The sequence below is a fragment of the Apus apus genome, chromosome 1 (genome assembly GCF_020740795.1).
Source record: "Apus apus isolate bApuApu2 chromosome 1, bApuApu2.pri.cur, whole genome shotgun sequence".
Lineage (NCBI taxonomy): Eukaryota > Metazoa > Chordata > Aves > Apodiformes > Apodidae > Apus > Apus apus.
This window is the reverse complement of record NC_067282.1, coordinates 62069831-62082171: the sequence shown is the minus strand read 5'-3', so window position 1 is coordinate 62082171 and position 12341 is coordinate 62069831. Positions and strand designations below refer to the sequence as shown.

The 12341-nt window shown below is 34.7% G+C and overlaps 2 protein-coding genes across 2 annotated transcripts in view; one reads left to right on the top strand and one right to left on the bottom strand.

Moving 5' to 3' along the window:
• Positions 1–12341, bottom strand: part of SEPTIN10 (septin 10) — a 963730-nt gene that overhangs the window by 497830 nt on the left and 453559 nt on the right. The gene's annotated exons all lie outside the window — the stretch shown is intronic.
• Positions 1–12341, top strand: part of CCDC138 (coiled-coil domain containing 138) — a 35883-nt gene that overhangs the window by 18158 nt on the left and 5384 nt on the right. The window contains exon 12 of the mRNA XM_051616700.1: positions 752–928. Within this exon, the coding sequence (XP_051472660.1) occupies positions 752–928 (177 nt within the window). The remainder of the gene's footprint in view (positions 1–751; positions 929–12341) is intronic.

Sequence of the window (12341 nt, the reverse complement as noted above, 5' to 3'; positions counted from 1 at the left end):
CTGTGTATATATTTTGATCACTCTGACCACATGGCACTAATGATCTAGTGACAAAGTAGCACATTTGGTTTGAACAAATATCCTGCTTCCTTCAAAATGTCAGTATCCAGCAGATGGCACTGTAATTAAACTTTTGCTAGGGGATAGTGTTCCTTCTACTTATTTTTCTGCACTACAGATGATCAATGCTATTCCAAGATACTGAGAAAGTTTTGACATCAGGAAATTAAGGAAATTAGATTGTTTCATTTTATCTACATTCTTTGTATAATTTAGTGCACTCCATAAGGTTTGAATATGTAAAATGTGTGCACTGAAACTTCAACTACAGCTCATTATAGGAAGGAAGGAGAGTAGTTGCTCTCATGAAAGTAATTGCTCTTATTCAGACAAATCAGCCCTTGGCTCTTTTAAGAGAGGTTTCCCACATGCTGAAACCAACTGTCTCAAACTCTGCAAGCTTGTAATTTCTTTCCTCTCAAGCAAAATATTAGAATGGCTTTATATTTTGAAGTATATTTTTCTTCAATGTACAAGTTGTAGTTAGTATTTTTCTCCACTCTCAACGAATTGTTAAGGAATAAAAACAGGCAGAGGATGACTATAAATAAAAATAAAATTTAATCTTTTCAACCACTTAACTTTTAAGTGTATATTTGCAACAGTAACAGTAACTCTCAGGATAGTTACTCACATAGCGCTTAATGGAACTGACTGGCAGTTTTATTACCTGTATTCTGATATCTTTCAGTGGATTACCTGGCTCAGGCGTTTGATTCCCTTCGCGTAGACTTGAAGACAGATGAAGGAAAGGCCTTATTTTTGGAATACCAATGTGTGCCTGTCGTATTAAGTCACTTAAAAGTATCCAGTAGAGGTCTGCTTTCCAGTGCTCTTGATGGATTACTTCAGATGACCATGGAATCTGGTAAATTTGGGTAATTAAAAAAAAATAATTATGAGTACAGGTAAGGTATGCATAAATAAAGCATAAAAATAGTATTATTATTCTGAATAAATAATCTAATTTAGTATTAGCATTCATTTGTATTGTGTATATTCATTCATTCGAGACATAAAATATGTTTTTGAATGGTCTCTCTTTTTGAGTTGTCTTTTCTTCTCCTTCTCAGCACCTATGTTTTATATTTTGCCTTGGTTTCTTTCTTATTTACTAGTGTGAATTTTTTTGTTGCTATTTTTAGTTTGGCTTTTCAGTTTCTTCCACTGCTTTACGTTGCTGATGTTTTTCTATTAAGTCAGGCTGTTCCAGGGAAGTTGTATCATGAAAACGTTCCAGAAGGTAGAGATAAAAAATAGGCTTTCTCAAAATTCTTTTTCTAGTTTGAATGAACAGCTCATCCCCAGTCATTTTTCACTTTCTAATAATTAGAAATGGCATTTCTAGAAAAGATGGTTGTGTTTTGCTGACCTTTACTGTGCTGTGGTTGTGTAAAAAGGTTAATAATGTAATTTGTCACAGTGCTTTTCCAAGTAATACAGGCTAAGAATCAGTTAATAACCAATGGATGAATACAAAGGTAATGAGGCATTTCAGTGCCTTGTTGAATAAACCTTGTGATTTTTTTTTTTTATAAAGTTAAAAATCACTCACTGCCTTTTGGAACAGAAAAGGGGAAGGGCTACTGCTATTTTTTAAATGTATATTATTATTTTTAGAGTAATTTATTACCATGCATTATAGTGGTAAAAACAGGAAGTGTGTTCAACTTGGGGTGGAACAGCATTGAGTTAAAAAACATTTTGCATCATGATGAGTTGGAGAAAGATTTAACTAAAGTTGTATTCTTTCTTGCAGACTCTTTTTCTGACCATGTAGTTAGTGTAGTGTTACACTAAAGTAATCTGCCTGATAGTCAGAACTATGACTGGGGAAGTGATTGGAAAAGAGAGAGCTGTACGCACAAAAGTAACCTGAGCAAGGTGGATGGTGTCTGCTATTACTTTGGGTAATGCCAGTAACAGTGCATCTTTTACCTAGCAGTATGTCATGTGATGTGCTAGATGGCAGCAGTTTGAAGAATAAGGGACATAAGTTGTGAGAGACTTGCCTTTGGCCTTCTTGCTTCTTGGAGAAGATGTATATATGTGAAATCAGGAAAGGAGGAGTAATGTTTAATTGAATTGATATTTAATTGAGAACCTATTTCTCAGCAACTAGATATAAAGCCTTAAGCACAGCCTTTCTCTTTGGTAAAAAAATTGCCAATACATAAGTTACAGACATGTTATGCTCTTTCCTAATACATAGTTATTGTTTTGCAGGAAATTGTTAACAATAAAAAGTAGTATTGTTGATGGGAATTTGTCTTTTCATTCCTTTGGAAATTTCCTATTAAAAAGTCATTAAAAGACAAACTGGAAGGCAGCAGTGGATATTCAGAGGGTGCTCTGTGTATTAGATTAAAACAGGACCTTATGCTCCATTTTTAAGTTGTATTGGTGTGCAGCCTTAAATATGAAGTCATAGTACATGGCCATATGCTAAAATATGGATCCACATTACCCAAAAAGTCAGCATTTGACCAACAGGAGGCAAAGTTTAGGATTTTATTTCTTCTTGTAAGATGTGTAATCCTAGGCATTCTTTCAACTTGCTGCAGTAATTTTTGGGCTGCAGAAGAGTATTCAAATATATTTGTTCCAAAATACTACCTTTAGACTTGAAGCAATTAGAAAGCTAAGTTGGAAAAAAAGCCAGTGCTTTATTTTTTAAATATGATCTTCTGTAACTCAATTTTACAAGTTTTAGTCTTTTTTGTGAAGTATTTTTACAGATTCTAATTTTAGTTGTCCAGACTGAAAGATGTGAATCAGGTATGAAATAATTACTATGTTGCATTACTCCTCCCTGTAACTGCATGTGCCTTCTGTTACAGTAAGCCATGAACACAAATGGTTCTGTACAGTCCAAGCCCTGTCTGAGGTCCTCATGTGGTTTCTCTTCCCTGTAAGAAATTATCTTCCTAAAATTCCAGAAATGAAACTTAGATTTTCTTCAAATATTAAGGAAAATCACTTAAGCTGCATATGAAGAAAGTACCCACTAGTTTAACATGGATAATTCTGTGTTTTGATAAAAGTTACAATGAAAGAGTCTGCAGTACTTCTTAAGCCCATTGACTGATTTGGTTTAGGTATGCACGTTTTCAGATTTCAGATCAATATCATTGCTTTTGGCTTCATAGTGTATCTGGTACAATGGGTCCAGGATCCACTGAGGGTGCTGATAAGGCATTTGGTTCCTGAAAGTGTCATGTCAAATGCAACAGTTGAGACATTGGTATCATTTGGGAAAGATGAAAACTACAATAATAATTTAAAATAAGTTTAGTTAAAAAAAAAAAAAAGAAAATAAGAAGACAGTAAATCAGGATTTGTTTGGTAAGATCTACCTCTGTCATTCTCTGCATGTGTTGATACTCACCATGTGCTTCTGTCAAGGTAAGGCAAAGTTTATTAAAATAGTTTTTCTGTTTATTAAAAGTCTCCCACAGAGCAGTGGGAAGAAGTAAAATCTATACAGTGAGAGGCAGCTAATAGCCAAAATCATGTAGTATGCTACCTGGTATACAATGTGCCTGCACATGTTTTTGTATGTTTGAGCACATCCATGCCCTTAAGACTGTGGCTGATGAAGATAACTATCAGACTTGGTGTTCAAGCCATTAAAAAATACTTCATTTAAAGATCAGTACCTCTTCAGTTCAAAGGCTGATGAAAACTTTTTGCTTAGTATGAATTTGGAACTCCTCTGTGTTTTCAGTGAGCTCATGCATTCCAGTCTGAAGGAAGAAGCAGTGACGGTTTTTTGAATTGCACAACTCAGTTGTGTGAGGTACAAAGGAAGAAGCACAGGTTACTACACCAAATGACCTTTACACAACTTCTGGTGACAGACTTTCTGTTGGTAAACCATGCTTGAATCCCCAAGTCTAACAAAAGCAAGCAAGTGTGAGTAGTGAATGTTACAGATAGTTTCAGTGAATTTGTACTCATGCATTATTGTCCAGTCCGTGCCTTCATGATAAGGTCCTGTAGAAGCAACATCTGAATGTTCACTTAGATGGCAGAAGAGCAGAAAATACAACCTTAGTAATCAGGAATTAGAGTTTTCATTCCTACTCCAAAGACAGACAGGGAGCATCAGCTTATTGGCACATTTGTGCCAAGATGTTTATCCATTCGCTTTTTCTTTACAAGCGATAAAACCGTTTGTCATTGTTTCCTTGTTAGAGCGAGAAGATGGGCTATCAACCTTCAAGATGCTCCTCTTGGTTCATCTCTTAGTATTACTTCAGATTCCAGGTTGGAACATTCTTGTTCACTCTAGGATCAGGTTTTACTCTCTGCTCCTTTTGATACCAGGTTAGTGAGAGCTTACTATATTCGACAAGAACAATGCCAGTCTAGTAGATCTTGTAAACAAGCTGATTTAAAACAAAAGTTTGTTTGAATTGACATGTGTTCTGTACGAGAGTGGATAAAACCAGTGTACCTCTCCAACTAGGCCATAGTCATCTTAACGCTGCAGGAATTATGTGAAAAAATTATTAAGAATGTTGGTACCCTTGGGAACCTTATTTGTGTGTTTCTTGAAACTTATGTGCATCATCATAGCATACAGAGCCCACAAAGCTCCAGAGCCCACATTATAGTGTACAGTAAAGTTACATTCTTTCTTCAAAGGATTCAATATTTATCACATTGGAATCTCAAATTGCATGTGTCACCAGACTATACTATGTTCTAGGTGTCAGAACTTGGATAGTATTCCAGCTGCACAGGCATTTCCCAGACATGAGTGTATTTTCATGTCGTTGTATAATTATGAAGTGTGGTGCCAGCCAAAAGTAATTGCACCATTTTGTCCCATTTTTTAATGGTTGTGGAACTGTAATAGTATGTCACAGATACAGAATACATACATACATACATATACATATATATATGCATGCCAATCTTGTTTGCCTCACCTCTTTTACAAAAATGTTAAAGCCTGAGGAAGAGGGTAAAATGTTATATTGATTGCTGTTCTTGTAATATACAAAAACATTCATAGTTAGAATAAAGGCTTTTAAATGTCAGGGACGAAAAATGTTGAGGTTAGTTTCGGCCAGTGCCTCAGGGTGTAAGAGCGAGAGGAGCTGCTAGAGATACTATGCAGTAATTTCGAGGAGTTTGCTTTGTGTCAAGAGAGCTTAATTTTCAGCTTACTTTCATGCTGTATTATTTGTTTTTTTTTTTTTCCCCCGTCTCTGAGTACTTTTGTGGATTCTGTTCACTGCTTTTTCTGCTACCACATTTGAGGAAAGAAACTTCACAACTGAGTGAAGTTCTGATCTAAACATTTGTGTTTTGTTAGCAAATATTTGCTTCTTTTAACCTACACTAGAAGTTTGATGAATAGCTGAAATTAAGATGGAAGTAATTTTTAGAGTAAACAGTCTAGTTTTTCATCATATATGTTTTATTTCATGTCATTTGCATGCTGGAAGGATTATTTTCCTTCAGATGAGTTCAGGGGCCTAAGTTGAAGTCCAGAGAGTTTAGTCTGCTATTTTCAGTGGAAGTAAAAGGTTGCTTCTAAATTCCACCCAAATTAACAGCTTGCTATGGACCTGACAGCATAAAATTCACTCAACAAAGATATTTTACCCCTTTTCTCTTTCTAGATTCTGCTAATGTTTTGGTCTAAAAATGTCTGTAATGGTGCTTAAATTGGTACATTTCCACCTGTTCAGTCTTCTATTTGAAATATACTTTCTAATAGCTGATACATGTAGATACAGCACTGAAGCAGCAGTTAAGCTATATTTTCACTGCTACAGTGCTCATATTGTTTCATGGTCAGATGGGAGGAGTGCCAGATCAGGTTTGTTCTTTTCAGTCTTTTATTTGGCTCTGCATAACCATTACCAGGATTTCAATCCATGTTTGTTTTCTGGAGGATGCCCACCTTTCCTTTGCCACAAAGATTGACTGATAAAAGCAGAATCAAGGCAGCAAGTCCTGCAGTCTTTTCTTAATGGTGGTGGTGTTCTGCTTGAATCTGGGCCTTCAGATGAGTGCCATAAAATTCAACTTGATCCTTTTTTTGGTCTTTGAAATGAATGAGTGGTCTATAAAGACGTCTTTCTAGCTTCCCATTGTGTAAGAGGGAAACAGATACACTCCTGCTGAGTTAACAGCAAAGATTTCAGTACCAAGCCTTTTTGAAGGCTTCCTCAACTTAGTTAAGGAAAGCAGGCTAGCAAGCATGGTGTTTGGTTTTTAGGCCAACTCTAAGCTATGAACCTATGTGGAGACAGAAGTAAGAACAAAACCTCTGGTAGTATTGTCACAGAAAGTAGATTTAGTGTCTTGATAAACTCTGTGCTCTGCCTGCCTTTGAAATTTCGGGAGAAAAATTTACTAGCTGATAAATACCTGGTATTTTTCAGATACATCAAATGATTTATAATGTACCTATCACTTAATAAATCTCTTACAATTTCCCATTTACATTATATTAAAATTAATGTTTAATAATTTAAGCAGTAATTTAATTTTAATAATCCATATTGTTTTAGTGTGACACCAGTGGCTTCTGGGATGTCTTCATATCCCAAAGTTCTCTCCATATGACTACAAATTTATTTTCTTAGCAGATCTTGTTTCTAGGACAGTAGTTGCAACACATTGTTCAGGAGAATTTATGCCAGACATGAAATGTTTTCTGGAAACAATCTAGTAATGAGTAGCATGACCTCAGCAAGAAAATTTGTTCTGTGGGTGTTGAAGAACATCACATCATTAGTATTAAATCACCTTGTAGTTGAATACTTGTCATATACAATCTTGTTGAGTACTGTTGTTCCTGTCTTCTCACTTCTCACGCAGCTTACTGTGGTTTTTTTACCTGTGAATCAGAAGGGTTCCAAAGGATGTAGTGAGTTTATAGTCACCTATCAAAACTGCCATTGTTGCATGCTTAGTTTGAAATCTGCTGTTAGCAGAGTGCTGCCATTCTCAGTTTCACCCTTTGCACTTCTACACAAAGACACAGTATGTCTTAAATTCCTCTTGCAGTGACAAGTGACCTGTCGTGTAGATTAGTCGCTTCCCCTTTCCCAACATTATGTTCATCCAAGGAAATAAAAATTGACTTGCTCATTAGGCAATACAAAGCACTGGCCTTTGCTTTAAATAAAGCTTAGGTTTCTTTGTCTTCAAGCTTACTTCTACTTTACAGAGAGAATATTTTGCATGAGTGTATGCTTATTCACATAAAAATACACCTCTAAATTACTCTCATATTTACTGTAAGTTAAGGCACATTCTGGTAGGGCTTAAGTGTGATTTCTTAAGCATATTAACATTGCTTAAGAATTTTAGTAACTGTAAAATTGACTTGTATTTACACATTCACTGAACCTTCAGATTTTTTTGTAAGAAAATAATATGGTCATGGATAACCAAGTCCGTATCCAGACTTACTTATCTCATAGGGAATTTAATCAAGCCAGTGGAGATAAAAAGATTCAGATTACAAGTTAATAATAAAAACTTCTTGCTATAGAGATGATCTCACACACACGTCTTCCTTTGATTTGGAATGCTTCCATAATATTTCCATAATGCTTCCATAACTAGTAACATAACACTGTTCTACAGGTTTTTAAAAAGTCTGTCAAGGAAACTCAAACCCACTTATTTGTGTTTTTTCCTGATTCTTAGCATTTTGAGACTTTTAAGACTACAAGCAGTGAAGGTATGGAGTAAAAAATACTTGTATGCTTAAACATATTAAAATGTAACTATTTTTCAGCGTATTATCTTTACTGGTAACTGTTTGCAGGATTCAGACTTTTCAAATGAGCTTGTTCTGCGCCACAGAAAGGCTAAAAATGTCAAGTCTATGAATACCATTATAAGGTGGGATTCCCCTTCACCTGTGAGAAAGGCAGATGTGAAATTATTCTGAGGAACTGTGTTTGAAGCTATGGCAAAATGAATGATTTACAGCTTATGTGGGATAAACAATGAAATACAAGCCATTTAAAAGGAAATCCTTCCTCTGTTATCCTATCTTACCTTTGTAATTTTTTATTAATTCTTCTGAAAACAGTGAATCATGTTGGGTTAATAGACATTTTAGTTTAATATTTTAATCACAGATAAGTATCTAACTCTGTTAAATGCAGCCTATGATAATGTTAGGACCAACTTATATGCTTGCTGAAAGCAAGCAAGTACACCAAAATTTTGCACACATTTTTGTAAAATAAATGCAAAATTAGTTTGAATACTTTGATTTTTATTAAATACATGTATATAGGTTTCAAAACTGAATGCCGTAAATGGAATAATGTAATTTGATTTCTACTGAAGAAATAGTAGTAGCCTTCTCCCTAATAAGTAAAAAATGCTCTTGTCATTTGCTTCTTGTTTTAGTAACAGTTATGTAATGCTTAGCCATTCTGAATTCTGGACCCCTGTTTCATCAACTCCAAAGTAAGAAATAAAAGGGACCATTCCATATAAACTTACGTAGAGCCAACTAGCCACTTTGTAAGTAAAGCTTCACTGTTCATTCAGGGAAATACTGTACTTTTTAAGCAGCATACCATTTTACAGGGAGATGTGAATGGTAATTTGATGTAAAAAAGGAGTTGTTTCTGTCAGTACTGGATATACACATCCCTTTTGAAGTCAATTTAATTTATGAAATCATTAGAACAAAGTTTATTCAAGTAGGATCTTGTTTGCTCTTATTTACTAAACTTGCATTTTGAATAAACAGCTTACGTTTTTATAGCTATCTGTAAAATGGTTTAATTTAAAACAAAGTATGATTTAAATAGAAAAATATTTTAATACACTTTTTTATTTTGTATTTGACTAGCAGAACTGCTGTACTTATTAGCCAACTTTTCTCTGTAACTATCAAGGTGAATTTAGAGCAATGTCATAATTGACATTTTATGAAAAAAACTTTTCATTTTTTTGGAAGTAAATAGTACAGTGTGTGCAGTTTGAGCAACATCTATGCATTGTCAAAGTTCAGACTTGATTTACCTGCTTACTTGGAATCTGATATTACAGAATTAAAGGTCATGCCAGGTTAGGTTTATTTATGTAAGGGCTTTCTTATTTGAGTTTGTCTTTGTTTTTGAAATACTGTGCTTAGTTCTGAGCTGGTTATTCCAGGAGTAGAGATATGGGAGCAGGGAAAACAAGGCAGGTGAACTCTGGCAGAAAAAATGTTGGAACAAAGCTCCTTTACGGGTCCTCTGTAAGACAAGTTGTGATTCCTGCAGCGATTCCGGTAGTTTATTAGGCTTTTTCTGGTTTCTTGGACAAAGTAACCCATAATAGTCCATAGCTTCAATTTACAATGCTATCTAGGTTATTTGTTAATTATTTTTTTTTCCTCTCTCTCAGGCCTCATTAGAGGTTATTGTTGGTTGCTCATAGATATACTGAATTCAATTAGCACACCAAAATTTTTCATCCTTCTACTCAGTGATTTTCCAGGAAAACTGTTTATTGTTTCTTAGTTGTCTTTACGTTTCTGCTATTCTAGCAAGTAAGTTGATTGTTTTTCATGTATTTTATACCTGTTGCCTTCTAAATGGGCAGTTCCTGCATGGAAATTCAAGAGACTACTACATGCCACAGTTATTAATTAATAAACGAAATAAACACAATTATAAAAATCAGTATTTAAAATGAACATTTGCTTTTCAAGGCAAATTTGTTGACTCTCTGCTTAGCCACACACTTTTCAGTCCTCATAATAACTCTGTCTTCTGCAATATAATATAACATGTTGCTTTATCAAATGGTATTGAAGTCTAGCTGAGTTATAACTGCTGTTTACCAAACAAAAGTAACTCCTCTGATGCAACATACCTACAGTTCCTGTACACATACTGACAGATAAACCAATGGTACACTTTATTTTATTTTTATTTGTCTTCTTTAGTTTCTGGGAAAATCTGTAGAGTCTTACTGAAGGGCACATTTGTTCAGATTGCCTATTTTTGGGTCCAAATCCTATATACATACGCCTGTGTGTATATATTGCATTGGCTGGTCTCTCTTCAAAAAGGGCTGCTTCCTCATTTTTTAGCAAAATTGTTTAACTCTTCTTGTAAAAAAATTGAGGCAACGTTTCTTTCAGAATCCTGGTGTCTGTTCTGGAGTCCCTGACTAAAGGACTCTTGGATTTACAAGTTAAGGGGACTTCTTTTGGATCCCTTTTATCAAGATAGAATGCTCTCCAGAAAAAAAAAGCATATTAGCTAAAGTTTGCATCCAAAATACTAAAATACCATTAGCTTCTATCTCATCTTTCTTGTGCTGACCACAGATGACCTCACTACGTTGTTTTTTTTGTTCCATTTTTACTTAAATGACTGGGAGAACTTCTTGTTTTCTTAAAAAGGTCTGACTTAACCTGACTTTTCATATTATTCTTTCTATTATATAGTTTCTGATCTCCAAGGCATAGCTTTCTTTTCTAATTTTTTTTTCTTTCTTGTAGGCTTATTTTTGTTCTGAGTGTCTCTCGTGACATAAATATTCATTCTAATGTTTTAACCTTTTCTATTACAATTTTTTTTGGTGGGTGTAACTTCCAGTTGCCATTTGAGAATGACATGTCTTGTGCATCCTGGGAAACTGAAGAGTAATTCAGATCATACTGAGGTCAACATATATTGGGTGACCAGCTGAAATTGCTACTTGGCTTCTTCTCTTAACTTAAGGTCATCCATGTGGGCATCAACATTTGAGGTGCCTTATGCTGAGCAGGATTTCACCCTGTCTTCATTGTGCTTTAACCACTGGCAATTAACAACCCCAGTTATTGATTATAGGAGAAAAAAAAATCAGCAAATGCTTCAAATCCTACAGGTGACTGTATTATAGACGATTGGTTATTAGCAGCAGGTAAGTGATATTATTATTTTATTTTAAGTGTTTCTGCCATGGTGCATAGTTAGTCAACTTTTGCGTTAGTTAACTTTTCCACACTAGTAGACAGTGCTGCGTCACTTACGTTGCTGTCATGTGTTCTCCATTCTCCTGGTAGATCCTCATGCAATTTACATAAAATGAGGAAAAACTGTAATCATTGATTTGCTTAGACATAAACTTAAAGTTGTCATTCCTGACAGTCCTAATTTTCTGAGGTTGCATAGCTTTAGATAAAAACAAGAATTTTCCAGATAACTGTAGCTGGTGAAATTTTGTGCTGTGAGTGACTCATTACTTTGAGGGTAAATTTGAGATGAATTCTGTCAACAGTGATAAATTGCTCACTGTCCATTTCAGTCTGCCATTCAAGTTAAGCTACTGCATCTACAGCATGCTGCAGTTTTCAAGGATACCAGTGGAGGCTTTTGCTGGTTATTTAAAATTGTGCCAAAGTCCTGTCAGGAAGGATTCTAATTAATTTTTTTCTGAAACAGTTAATAAAATTGGTGCAGATCTAAACCACCAAAATATTTCAAAATGTGAAGCTTATATTCTTTTAGTTCATCACCTAGATGTGCAGTTAAAGTCTGTGCTTGTTTTGTGCGTTTTCTGATTGCTTAGAATATATTCTGCAAAAGCCTTATCTGAAGCAAAAACATAAGCAATGTACTAACAGTCCATTTAAATGTGTGCCTTTATCAGTTTGCTTTCACATAAATGAACTTTATGAAACTTTAGAAATTACTTCCACTTTGGCTCTTCTGTTTTGTCTTAAATATCCTTCTGTCTTAAAAGTGATATCTTTTATGTTGGTTTGTAACCTTCACAGTCAATGATTTCATGTATGTGTGTATGTGTATATATATTTTAAATCAAATATTTTTAAGGATCGGGTGAGAGCAAGACAGCAAAGAAATGTCAGATGAATATGGTACTTGTTTACCCCTGCAGAAAAGGAATGTAGAGCATTTTATGGCTGTTTAAGGATATTTATAGGAATAAATTGTAGGACCACCCTCTTGATCCCAGCATTTTGTTACCTTCAGATCTCTCATGAATCTTCAGCTGAGTCAGCAGTCAAGTTAAATTAGAGTTTTCTAAAAACTCTCTGTATTATTTGTTGTTTTAACAGGCAGTAGAAAGAACAAAAACCCTTCTTCTCTATTTACTTCTTGAATGTCATTGTTCTCATGTATTTCTTATTTTATCACACTTTTTTTACCTTTCTGCTAAACATCATTTTTAAGTAGGAGATACTATTCAAGTTTTTTGGTTTTGAAACAGACTTTGTCAGTGGTGTCATGCAGATTGGTAGAACCATTTTGGTTTCTTGGGAATAAGCAGTCATTTTTAGG